We start from the raw sequence: 13,563 nt of genomic DNA, 5'->3' as shown, positions 1-13,563 counted from the left end.
GTGAAGTTAGCTTCAGCAGCAGCTGTTCACAATACATACTGTCCAGGTAGCACTCTGCTAAGGAACAAACATGTCACGTCTGATTAATCTTAGCCATTTAGTGGGGCTTAGCTTTTGCTTGGTATTTCGCTGCTGTCATTAGAAATGTCTTAACGGCACACAGAAGCGGGCGGCAGGCCTGGAGGGATGTGTTTCTCCTCTCGAGTGTGACGCAGTGCCATGACTCAGAGAGGAAAGCCATTGTGCTTCTGCAGGAGTCCACCAGCTCCTGTCATTACTTAAAGCGGAAGTCTATTGTTTAAAGCCTCAGGAATCACTGCAGGTGGGACTACAGTAACTGAGGTCAACAATAACACTGCAGGTCCGCTCCCTCTAAAATGAAGGGATATGTGTAGTGACGGTGCTCTGTGTTAGTAACCCCTGAGAATCACAGGACAGACATGACACTGTCTTAGCAGGTCCTTATAAGGCCTTTAAAGGATATATTCAATACTGTTTTTGTGTTTGATACAGGAGATAAAAACCAAATTTACACAATTTTCCCTTTAGGCCTACTAGAGTTGATCAGCTAGTCCATATTATAGACACTGCAGGTGCAGAGTCCGATCAAAATGGTGGATGACCACTTGTAGACCACTTATTAACATATCTTGTCCAGCTCTCATAGATGTTCATTTAGCGTCTGCAGAGACTCTGCCATCTTGTGGCCAGTTTTGGAAATGTCACAATGTCACAAATGATTCTATTACACACATCCATAGACTTACTCTCTCAAGCCTGATTTCTACTGACAGAGAGTTTGATGCTTTTCACTGCACAACATGGACGAGAACTGCCTACCTTGTCATGAAGAGGCTGTTTGACTGATGTGCAAAACGACCAACAGCCTGCTTTTTTGGAGAGACATGTAGGTGGAGGCAACTGTAAAAAATCTCAAATATCTTGCTCTGAAAGGCCTATTTTTCAATATAATGTTCGCTATTCACTACTGCAGACTAGAATTCAGCTTTAAAAAAATGTTTCGTGCCCAAATGATTATAACGCTGTGTGGAAAGACTTTTAAGATAGCCAAACAAAATGCAACTGACAAAATGCAGATAATTGTCACCAGCTTTGGGGCCACCACGAGTCACCAGAACAACTTAAATTGGTCTTCATATAGATTCTACAGGTCTCTGTAACTGAACTGGAGGTATTAAACACCATTCTCCCCAAAGATATTTCCTTGCTTGGTCTTTTGATGATGTTGGTGGATGGCATTGTCCAACACATTGTCCAAGATCTCCCACATTTCATAGCATATGATTTACATCATTTTCATAGCCAGCGAAACATTAAGTAACCTCTTGCACCCTGTGGACAGGGCATTTTCAGCTTGGCCGGGACCACTCCAGTTAGGGTAGTAATGTTTCATCATGGGACAAAGCTGATTAGTCAGAATAATTTTAATTTGCTTTTTTTTTATTTTGGACAATTTTGGCAACAAAATGCAACAGCAAAATGCCCTCCCACAGCATAACAAAGCCACCGGCCCCCCTCACTGTAGGGGTCAAGCATTCAGACCTGTATCCTTTTCTTGGTGTACATCACTCCTTATCTCTGTATACCAGTGCATATGATTTTACCACTGAACTCTCAAACGTAAACTGCAACCCCACTGTAATATCATGGTCCTTGTAATTCTCTTGCTGACACAGTCTGATCATGACCTGCCTTGACATTCTCATTCACCTGAGGACCAATTGCTCTTCTGTTTTTCATTAAACTAATGCACACACATCATTGTCAGTGAATGTGTGCTTTCTACTAAGATTTCCAACCATAAATACTAATGTCTTTCCCACAGATTTTAAATGAGATGTCACTTTAGTACCTGTTCCTGTTGAAAGAGTTGAGCAGTCTTTGTGAATTAGGATCCTCCAATCCATGCCTCAGTGATGGAGCCTCTTCCAAAGTCACTTAGAGCTTTTCCTCTTCCCTAAATTTTTTAGGAGAAACAGCATTACATGAAAAGGAAACGAGATGTTTCTCGCACAGATAGAAATGCTAATAATTACATCATCAAAACTGAGAAGGCTGGTAGTTTTGGATGAAAAATAGTTGAGCTCCTGCCTTTAGTTAATTTGCAGATGAACTTGAGTGTTATTATCTCAGCAAAATGTGGTCTTTTGATCAGGAGAAACATCTGAGAAGCAGTAGGCTTGAGCAAACCTCTCCTTTGTCTTTCCATCTGATTTTACTGTTGTCTAGAATAAAGTACAGATAAGAACCCTTTCTGTTTTTTTTTTTTCTTTCTTATGGGTTGTCACCCTTCTGCTAGTCGTAGATCTACAAAAGCTTGAAATTATTGTTCAATCCTTTTTGGCAAAAGAACAATGCATTATGAAATTACTGCTGGACTGGTGACAGCATTGCATAAATTAGAACAATTCTCTGGAACGCAGCCCTGTTCCCACTCACTGCTGATTGCCATGGGTTATTTGTCATCTTTAATGTTGAGAATAAGAGATAGAAGTTGCTGTGAAATGTGTTAGTGTAAGTGAGTTAGAGAATTACCCAGCCAAACCAGGAAGTCACAGATTTCACAATTACACAGAGCACTGGCACCATCCCTCTCACACTGTCTTTTTTCTCTCCTCTTTTGTTTCAGACGGGTGAGTATGCTACAGATGAGGATGAGGAGATGAGCCCCATGTTCCCTAACGCTATCGAGGTATTTGACTTGGCTGAAAATGAGGACATGCTCTCACCCGTGGAGATGGACCCAGAGAAACTCGCCCACAAGTTCAAAGAGGTCAGCAACATGGACGTTCACACTGGGTTCACGTTGCCATTAGTTTGTTTCGGAAGTTGACGTAAAAAAGAACATTTTAGGTGCTAAATCACATTTGAGACAATCATAATAATTTGAGATGATCAGAATTATTTGAGATGTTTACAATTATTTAAGCTGACTGTGATCATTTTCATTTTCTAACATGTTTCTCCCTAGTTAAAGAGATAGGAGCCTTGTCTTGTATGAGTGGAAATTCACCTTTATAATGTCTCTGTTTATGCTCAGGTAGCAAACTTTGTTAGCTAACATCTCTGAAAAACAATGTTCTAATTTAGCAAGGTCGCAGAAAAACTACTGAAACATTTAGTACATTTCACATAGTGTGGACAAAGTGCATTAGTTAGTGTATCGCAGTAAAAACCTTTTTCACAAATTAGTAAACTGCAGCGCCCTTAATTAAAAAAATCATAAAGGTTCTGTTGTTTGGGAACTGTCTCACCCCTCAGCTGAAATAGAGGTTTTGATTGGTTCTACTGCAGTTTGACTCGGGCTGTCCCTGCCTATAGATCAGCAGTCTGTGCAGTTTAGAGAGAGCAGAGATTATTATATTATTATTATTATTTCTTTCTGATAAATTTGAAAATAGTCAAAATCAAAACCAAATCAAATCAAATGCCTGCTCGTCCTTGGGGTTTCGGCAGCCATGCCTGATCCATCAAAACTCTTGATTAGATGAATGAGTTGTGTTAGATTTGGGTTGGAGGTGAAACCTGCAGAAAGGCAGATGTTCAGGAGGATGGTGGACACTGGTATAAATTATTACTATACTTAAGATAACAAAAATTATTAACATGACAAGTGAAACAGTTGAATTGTATTTAGTATGTAGAATGAGATGTGCAGTTTGTATAAGTTAACTGTGATATAGCATATATTTTATAGTCTCTCACATTCACTCTATGTTTTGTCTCCATTGTTCTCTCTCCAGCTCCAGATAAAGCATGCTGTAACCCAGGCTGAGATCAAGCAGCTAAAGCGGAAGGTAAGGACATCAGGGAGCTCAGTATTAAAGTTCACAAAGTTTACAAGTGATAAGGTCTTTAAGAACTGTGTACTCCCCTGTCTCACTCTCTCTTTCTCCACCCCCTCTCTCTTTATCTTTCTCTCTCTCTCACTCTCTCTAGCTGGCTCACGCGGAGCAGGAGAAGCTGCGTTGGCGGATGGAAAAGGCCCAGCTGGAACAGACGGTGCGGGAGACGAAGGAGCGCATGGAAAAGCTGGAAGGCTACTGGATGGAGGCGCAGAGTTTGTGTCAGGCGGTAGATGAGCACCTGAAGGAGACGCAGGCCCAGTACCAGACACTAGAGCGCAAATACAGCAAAGCCAAACGCCTCATCAAAGAGTACCAGCAGAAGTGAGTGTGCAGGGATTGTAGAGACTTTGGCTGCTCCAAATGACATATTGTTAACCATGAGATTTGTAGTTTTGAAATGATACCAATTGACATTGGTCTGTGTGTGTGTGCACGCGCAGAGAGATTGAATATCTTAAGAAGGAGACAGCACAGCGGCGTGCGCAGGAGGAGTCCGAGGCCGGTCGTAAGGAGGAGACAGACAGCCTGCAGGAGAAGGTATAGTAGGACCTAAAAACAGTATGTCAACAAAACATAATTTCTTTCGTGACAGTGCTGAATTAGTTTCCTCTGAGCAAGTATTGCTTTGCAATATGAGTAATATTAATTTGTTGCCAGAAGTAAATTGAGTTTAAATTAGCCCTTCTGTGTTTGTCTGTTTATTTACAACCTCATTTCCAAAAAACTTGGGACGCTGTGCAAAATGTAAATAAAAACAAAATGCAATGATGTGCCAATCATTTAAACCCTATATTTAATTGAAAATAGTACAAAGACAACATATCAAATGTTGAAACTGAGAAATGTTATTGTTTTTTGAAAATTATGTGCCCATTTTGAATTTGATGCCAACAACACGTTCCAAAAAAGTTGGGACGGGGGCAACAAAAGTTGAGTAATGCTAGGACACATCTGGAGGTTAATTGGCAACAGGTCAGTAACATGACTGGGTATAAAAAAGCATCCCAGAGAGGCTGAGTCTTTCAGAAGTAAAGATGAAGAGGGTTCACCACTCTGTGAAAGACTGCATGATCATGTTAATCATTAATGTTTCTCAACATAAAATAGCAAAGAATTTTTGCTTTTCATCATCTACAGTATATAATATCATTAAAAGATTCAGAGAATCTGGAGAAATCTCTGTATGATAAGGACTTTGCCAAAAACCAGTATTTGCTGGCTGTGATCTTTGGGCCCTCAGGCGGCACTGCATTAAAAACAGACATGGTTCTGTACTGGAAATCACTGCGAGGGCTCAGAAACACTTCTGAAAACCACTGTCTGTGAACACAGTTTGTCGCTGCATCCACAAATGCAAGTTAAAACGCAAAGAAGAAACCGTCTAAACAGGATCCAGAAATGCCGCCACCTTCTCTGGGCCCAAAATCATTTAAAATGGACTGAGGGGAAGTGGATAAGTGTCCTGTGGTCTGACAAATCAAACTTGAAATTCTTTTTGGAAATCATGGACACTGTCCTCCGGGCTAAAGACCACTCAGCTTATTATCAGTGCACAGTTCAAAAGCCAGTATTCATGATGGTATAGGGGTGCATTAGTGCACATGGTATGGGTGACGTGCACATCTGTGAAGGCAACATTAATGCTGAACAATATATACGTTTTGGCAACATATGCTGCCATTCAGACAACATCTTTGCTTATTTCAACAAGACAATGTCAATGTTCGGGTGCTAAACTGACCTGCCTGCAGTCCAATCTGTCACCCATTGAAAACATCTGACATATTATGAAATGAAAAATACCACTGTTGTACTGTTGTACAGCTGAAATCCTGTATCAAGCAAGAATGGGAAAACATTTCACTTTTAAAACTACAGCAGTGTCTCATCAGTTCATGCTTACAGAGTGTTGTTAAAAGAAGAAGTGATGAAGCACAGTCCAACTTTTATGGAACATGTTGTTGGCATCAAATTCAAAATTGGCATATATTTTTCAAAAAACAATAAAATTTCTCAGTGTCAACATTTGCTATGTTGTCTTTGTAGTATTTTCCATTAAAAATATGGTTTGCGTGATCTATATATCATTGCATTCTATTTTTATTTACATTCTGTACAGCGTCCCAATTTTTTTGAAAATGGGGTTGTATTTATTTAGTTATTTTTGATAATGCTTCATTTTGATGATCAGTCTTAGATACTTTGTACATGCTCACCATATCCTTAACATTCAACCAAATGTCTATTTATGTTGCCTTTTCCATAATCCTAAACCTAACACTCACTCGAAGCCTGAACCTACATTACCATAACACCTAAACCTAATTATAACTATAACTCTAAGCCAGATGAGCATGAACCACACAATTTTTAGCCCAATTTTGCCCCGATTTCCCCCTTCTTGACCAGTTCCACCATCTGAAGCGATTGACAGTGCAGATAAACTGGTGGTGTGAGAGGTGGAGATGAGTCAGTCATTAGCCTTCTGATCTATCTGTAGTGATAGGGGGTATTCAGTTTTTTTAAAGCATTTTTTTTTTTAAGACTAAAACATGTTCACAAGTCATATAGTGTGAGATGGTTAATGACATAACTGTAACTTAAGCAAAAGCCAATTAAACAGTTAACAGACAGAAAAAAACACTAACCCCCCGCCCTGACCAATTTATGCGGTTCTCTGCTTTATATTTGCACCTACTTTCTGTTCTGTTTAAGTTTATTTACTTTTTAAACATGAACTGGTTTAATGAAAATCTTTAATAAAAATCACACATTCAGTGATATAATACTGAGTAATGCAGCATCTACTGAACACTATTTCACTGTCATTTTAATAGTTGTTAATGCAAACTTGTGCATTTGTGAGCTCTGTTCTGAGAACTGGTACGTCACATTGGACAGTGGGTAAATTACTGTTACATAACAACTTTTTAAGGCTCATTAATAACCTAGTGTTTTAACTTATATATAATAATATTATAAAAAATTTTATTTAATCATTATTGACTTTTAAGCATTGTCATCAGGTTACTTGTCAGTCATTGACCATAACCGTTTACAGCACCTTGTCGCCCAGTCCTACTTACTTTATAATTTTATGTTAGTTTGCCAGTTCACAGCAAAGTCCTCCCCACCTCTTGCTGCAGAACAGAATGACATGAATCCACAGTTTGTGTTTTTGAAGCGGAAAAACACAGACAAGTCAGGTCCGGTTTCAGGTTTGTTTGTGTTACATTATAACAAGATGTTAAGTGTTTATTTTTAGCTGAAGCTTATGTGTCAGGCCCTTCTCTGCCTAGTTCTCTAGTGTGCGCACCCTCACGACAAAAAGATAATACATTCAGTAAAAGCCTGTTAAGTATTAGATGCTCTCAATTTTGTTGTACATGTCCGGCTTTAGTTAACAAGCAAGTAAACAAGCATTTGTAGGTAAGTAAGGGACCATCAGAATATATTTTTTAACTGAAAACTCTGTTTGGAAAATAAACCACAGGAAAAGTCAACTGGATCTTTTTCTCTCCAGAGCACCACACATTATTGAGCTGTAAAGAAGCAGGTTAAGCAAGTTACTGATGTTGTATTTCCTCCTTAGATCACAGACCTGGAGACGAAGGTGGGTGCACTGAAGAGCTCGGAGCCCTCCTAAACCTCCCCCAGGAACAAGAGAGAGGGGGAGAGTGGGAGAAATGCCTTCAACCCCAGCCATCCCTCGCTCCTACGTTTTTCTCTCAAAGGCATGCAACAACGGACGACCAAAAGACTGCAAGAAACGTTAAAGGGATGTTCCTGGGGAGAGGGAGGGGGTGAAAAAGAATTCCATAATGCCTCGCCAGTAAGCCTGGCACAGGCTGCCCACCTCTAGTCCTCATGACAGCCCACATAATGTAGGCCCCAGGATGTTTTTAGTTTCATACAGTATTTGATTTTCTCTCTTTTTAAACGGCCCTCAATAAAAAAGCATTACGCTGCTTCCTCTCAGCAACTCTGCATAGTTCTGTTCAAGTGACCCATGGGTTGACTGGGCGCGGTGCCAACGCGAACAGAAAAGGCGGGGATGAAAGTGAGCGGCAGACTTTTGAGTTTTTCTTTCTGTTTTTTTTTTTGGTGTTCGAACCGCAACAGCAAAATGGTCGCTCTTCTTTGCCCACTGGAATGGAGCCAGGGTTGGTTGTACAGCAGTGATGGAAGAGCTGATGGTGTTTGTATATATTCTTCAGTGTATTTAAAAACGCTTAAGCAATGAGCCAGTGGGAAGAGGGATGGGTAACAGTTAAAATGAACATAAACAAAAGTAGTCCAGTATAAAGCTCAGTTCAAGCTGGATTAGTATTACCTGGGGAGGTACTGTAATTGACGTGAATACTGATGAGATATGTGGATTTAAAGGCTTAAAGAACCTTCACATAATGTAAAGGGTTTCAACTTCAACAAGGTTCTTCACACTCCAAAAACCCCCTTTACAAAAATGGTTCTGTGATGTACCAGCCATTGAAAGTGTTTTAGGGAACCAAATGTGGTTCTTTAAAAGCACTGTGCAAAGAACCTTTGTTGGAACCTTTATTTTTTAAGAGTATTGTATGTACTATAGTAGACGTGTTCCAATCCACCTCAAGCAAATGGAACAACAAAACCTGCTAATAGACACAGCTTTGCTCCGTATTGTTATTGTTATTGAGCTTTGCCCTAATTGTGTAATGCTAATGTGTACTTCCAGTCTATGACCTATCAATCCAGACTGTGATCATTTGTGGAAACTACACAAATACATTTTTCGGTAAAAACGGCCAGTCAAATCCTTTACAGAACCTCCTCTAGTAAAACAAATCCACATCAAATAGTGCTTTAGACTAGCAGGGCAAAGAGGCAGAGTTGTGTATTTCTTTTACGCTTGCTTTTTTTTTGTTAGCAAAAATGGCAAACAGGGTGTGAGACCTGTGCAAGCTTGACATTTAAAATGTAACTTCCAAGATATGCTTACATTTCACACTTTGTTTTCCTTTAGACAGTATTACTGGAGCAGTGTAACGTGATTTGAGGATTTTTTTTTCTCCTGCCAAAAAAAAAACATCACTTGTGCTGCCCCTTCCCTGTGTCTGCAGTTTTGCTTTGGGTTGAGAGCTGAGTTATGTTTCTCATGCTGATTGTGGTGCTTACGGTAACGTTGTATATGGGAAACTAAAGCATGAGTCCTCAGGTTTGGTTCCTGCAAAGCTCATATGAACCTTTGAAGCAGTCAGTACAGCCCAGCAACAGCTTACTGCAAACATGAGAAATCCTTCATGAGTAAAACCCTATTGAAGCTGGATTAGATTTACCTTGGGATGTACTTTCACTCAAGTGACTACTGACAAGATCAGTGATTTTAATCCAGTATGAATCTGCTGTTTCTATAGTCTGACAGTAATAATTCTGAAATAAATGCCCTTCTGTAATCGGCTGAATCCGGAGATCCCTCAGTAATAACAGACCTGTTCTGACCCACTAATTGAAAATGATACTCCTGATCCTGATGTTTCTTTTTAAGAAACCATTCTCACCTGAAAATATTGATACTGTTTTCAGCAATAAACTGCATATCTGTCTTTTTATGAAATTGAATGTCTTTGATGCTAAAAATTATTGTAGCAAATAATTTTGTAGGATAGGAACTACTTTCCCTTATTTATTTATTTTACTGGACTAAACAGTCAGTTTATGTGGCAGTTTATTTAATTCAAAAGCAAATGTATTTTTGAAGTTTTACTGGTTTTCACATTAAAAATCACAAAATGAATTCCCTTAAAACTTAAAACAAGAGATGGCATGATGCTACTTTCTTTTTCCTGATACCAATACTGTTAAAAAACAAAACAGACATGGCGCCAGGCATGTAACATTGATGGCTATATCTGCCCTGCAATGTTTCAGTCCATTCTGTCTGTGGTAATTTGGCAAATCAGCCAGTCAAATCCCTTACAAATTACATTACAGAGCCTCCTCTGGTGAAACAAATCCAGCTTGGATAGTGCTTTAGTCACTTCAGCAGAGGCTGTGTATCACAGGCCTTATTGTTATTCGGTTTCATCCTTTTTCCTTCTCAGTCACAGTCTTGCACAGTCCTTTTCCCACAGGCAGATGAGATACTGGTCGTATACTGTGCATTTAAGCACAGGAAGTGTCTCTCATTATTGAGAGAATTACAGACACTGTAATGTCATTTCACCACTGCATTCAATATGCCATTAGAGAGAGGCAGTGGCTGTAGTTCTCTGTGCTGAAATTGATCCAGGAGCAGTTTCCTTTTAAATCCTAACCTTAAACACAGAGAAAGGGAGACTCTGGCCTCAGATGAGTTTAAGATGGTGGCCCTGAATGCACACTGCTGTCTTTTTGCCTTTACTTATGTGTTGTTGGTGACTGTTTCTGTGAATCTGGAAGGCCTTACAGTTATCTTCTCTGAAGTTTTACAATAGTGAAAACTGGAGTTTGGGTAAAGAATTAAATACAGCTTTTGGGCAGATAGCTGATCTAGAACCAGCTCCTCATATTAAAAGCAAAATGTTAAACTGGTCTCAGGTCAGTATTGAAGGATCTTTCCAGGATTTTTAAAACTAAATGCATGCTCTTTACTGTAATAGAAAAAATGTATAATGGCAAAGCTGCTGCAGTTGTATTTGGTAATTTTCGAAACCCAGCAGTGGAATAACTAGCACCAACCCATTACAGAGAAAAACATACATTTAGTTTCAAAAATACCAGCGTTATCCTCTAAGGACAGCACCCCACAAAACCCAGTAGTGGCCCTTCAGAGTCTGATGGAGATGAGCACCATCTCTGGATGCAATAAGAAAGAGAGTCTACTGTCTGTAAATCTTTGTTCTGGAAAACATTTTAAATTTCTGTTAAAGTATTAACTTTCCATTCTGGAAGGACAGTATTAGTTTGGGCAGATCTAATAAGTGGCTGTAGTTTTGATGGCTTTCTAAGATGTGTGATTTAATTCAATCCATTGCTTCCACTTGGTATGTTTTGTGATGGCAAAAAAATGTCTCTTACAGTGCAGTATTGAAAATGGAGTCTGGGGTTTTATCCGACCTTTTAACAAATATTTTAGTGATACGACAATATATCACCGGCGACAATATATGATGAGCTTTGTTAATGTCAGTAGAATATAAAGAGTTTTTTAATGTGTTTAACTAGAACTCGTTCATTTTGGTTTATTTCTGGGTTCAACTTTGATTCGCAGTATGTGCCGTTTCACATGGTGTGCAGCAAGAACCATAATACAGCACATCCCTAAGCACATCTCAGATACTCTGGTCACTCCTAACACTGTGATAGTCCACAGGGTCCATCTGTATGAAACATCCCAGCTGACCTACGCTTATATAATCTTATTCATCACAACATGGCCAGCAAAACTCATCCTAAAACAGCGCTCTTACTCTTGAGAAATGTGATACGTGCGGACAACCCCTGAACTACCTCAGGTTTTTTTCTCCCTGCTCATCTGAATATTTTTGCACATAGACAGGAGGGCAAAGCATTGTTGATAACTGGAAAACATAAATGCATTGATGGACTCAGACGCAATTTAGGCAGTGTGTTTTGTTTTAGAGACAGAGTGAGCGTGACGGACCCCTATTAAAATGATATTGTTATATCTTGTCGATATATTCCAAAATGTGCATGGAATATATCAGCGCTGTCATAACAAAACTTCCTATTGCATAATGGACAACTTTCAGGGAGGAGGAAAAAATTGTTAACTTCTTATTGCATATAATGTTGGACCATTTCTTTTGTTGATCACACAATGTAATGGGTAGCTGGTATTTTCAAATGGTGTTTATATTTACATATATGGAGAAGACTGGGGCTATGAGGATTTGATACGACAGCGATGTTATATTTCCAATATATTACTTTCAGCAAGTGTCAGCTTGTTCCTGTTCCAGCTGTATTTACTGGTTTGTTTGACTGTTCATACTCTGCTGTCTCTAAGTTGGCTGTGCCAGTATAGCCAGATTCTGGACCTTTGATCACTCCACTCAGGTTGAATGACCTTAAGGCAGCAGTATTCAAAAATGGACCAAATACATTGAACATATACAGCTCTTTTTTTGTGATTGCTTCATTGTGCATGCAACTGACTGCATCTCAAGGGAAACAACACAGCGGAGGAGACTGGATCAGCTGGATAAATATCAGGAACTGTAAACTGGACTTACATTAATACACTTCCCATGAAAATGTAACATATTTAAAAATAATTTACAACATATTTAATTCACATTCAGTAATGCATTGATAGCAAATCCTAATATATTCCATTTTATATGGGTTTGCAGTGATAGGATTGTCAGCTCTGGGTTCTGGCACAGGGACAACATTCATTATGTGCATCAGTATCTGGGGGTCATATGTGTCATAGAGTAAGAGTGCTTCATTTGGGTCAGCTTTTGGCTTTTGATGAATATGATTATCCATACAGGGATCCGATCCTATTTGAGAACTTTCGATGGATGGACTAGTTAGGATCTGAGCAGGAGGAACACTGGCAGACTGAAAGATGTTTTGTTTCCAAGCTGGACGGCAGGACGAGGAAAATGTTGAGTGATTATCAGAATGGTGAAACACTGACTGATCAAACTTTTTAATCTTACATTCCATTCGACTTGCTTCGCAGACGCTGTAGCCTTTGATGAGATTTGCTTGTTTCTGTGTACAGAGAGGAACTCAGTTCTGCTCATGCTGGTATAAGAGTTTTACACTCGTTTTACGTGAACTAAAACTTGACTCCATTCCTTCTCTATTAACTTTTTTTTTTTTTACCCGTCTTGAGTTGCAATCATATGAATGAAAGAAAAAAGTTCCATTTGAAAGATGCCTCATGTTCATCTTGCATAAGTTACTGTCATTAACAATAAATACAGAAATGTGTCGAACAGTGGGGCAAATGTGCTGTTTTTTGTGTATTAAGCTTTATATTAAGCATGCTATGATAATTATGCATAGCAGCCACAGTTGTATGCAAAAGTTTGGACACTCCTGGTCAAAGGAGTTGCTTTGTTGATTTTCTGTGTATATAAGTTAGCAGATTCTCACCAGGGGACAAACTTAAATACAACATTTTTCTGCAAATTTATCGCAGTTTGTTTATTTGCTGAGGTTAACATATATATATATATATATATATATATATATATATATATATATATATATATATATATATATACACACATACAAGCAATGTTTTCTATTTTATTTTTTCCCCTTAAAATTGTGCAGAAGTGTGTTCTCTGTAGAGGATGTGTTCTTTTCACTTTGGAAATCAGGGATGTTTGATTCATACTTTTGCATACAACCGTATCGCTATTTTGTGACTCACTGTATTTTTATTATTGTGTTATTGTGGTCATCACTGGTTTCTATGCAATAGCCCTAATGACTAGATCTAGAAGGTTTGCCAAAGATCATCTTGCCTAAGTTAATATAAAATTACTGGTATGACTGAATACAGTAATACAGTTTAAAGAGCACAACAGCAGCTATTAATAAACCAATACGCCACAAGAGGCAGTGGCCTCAAGTGCTCCCCACAGAGCGCACTACGTAGGAATTTAAATACTGGATCCGGCACCCCAGGGTGCAAAATATAGCTAAGAAATAGGCATTTTGGACTCAGACACATCTATACTCGATAAATGAT

The 13,563-nt window shown here is 38.9% G+C and overlaps 1 protein-coding gene across 1 annotated transcript in view; it reads left to right on the top strand.

The window, feature by feature from the left end:
* ppp1r9ba (protein phosphatase 1, regulatory subunit 9Ba) overlaps positions 1-12,804 on the top strand; it is a 72,035-nt gene extending 59,231 nt beyond the window's left edge. The window contains exons 7-11 of the mRNA XM_036589517.1: positions 2,651-2,794; positions 3,765-3,818; positions 3,961-4,190; positions 4,310-4,406; positions 7,462-12,804. Coding sequence (XP_036445410.1) covers positions 2,651-2,794; positions 3,765-3,818; positions 3,961-4,190; positions 4,310-4,406; positions 7,462-7,515 — 579 coding nt within the window. The 3' untranslated portion in view covers positions 7,516-12,804. The remainder of the gene's footprint in view (positions 1-2,650; positions 2,795-3,764; positions 3,819-3,960; positions 4,191-4,309; positions 4,407-7,461) is intronic.
* Positions 12,805-13,563: the final 759 nt, after the last annotated feature.

The sequence above is a fragment of the Colossoma macropomum genome, unplaced genomic scaffold, assembly GCF_904425465.1.
Source record: "Colossoma macropomum unplaced genomic scaffold, Colossoma_macropomum, whole genome shotgun sequence".
NCBI lineage: Eukaryota > Metazoa > Chordata > Actinopteri > Characiformes > Serrasalmidae > Colossoma > Colossoma macropomum.
This window is presented reverse-complemented; position numbering and strand designations above follow the sequence as displayed.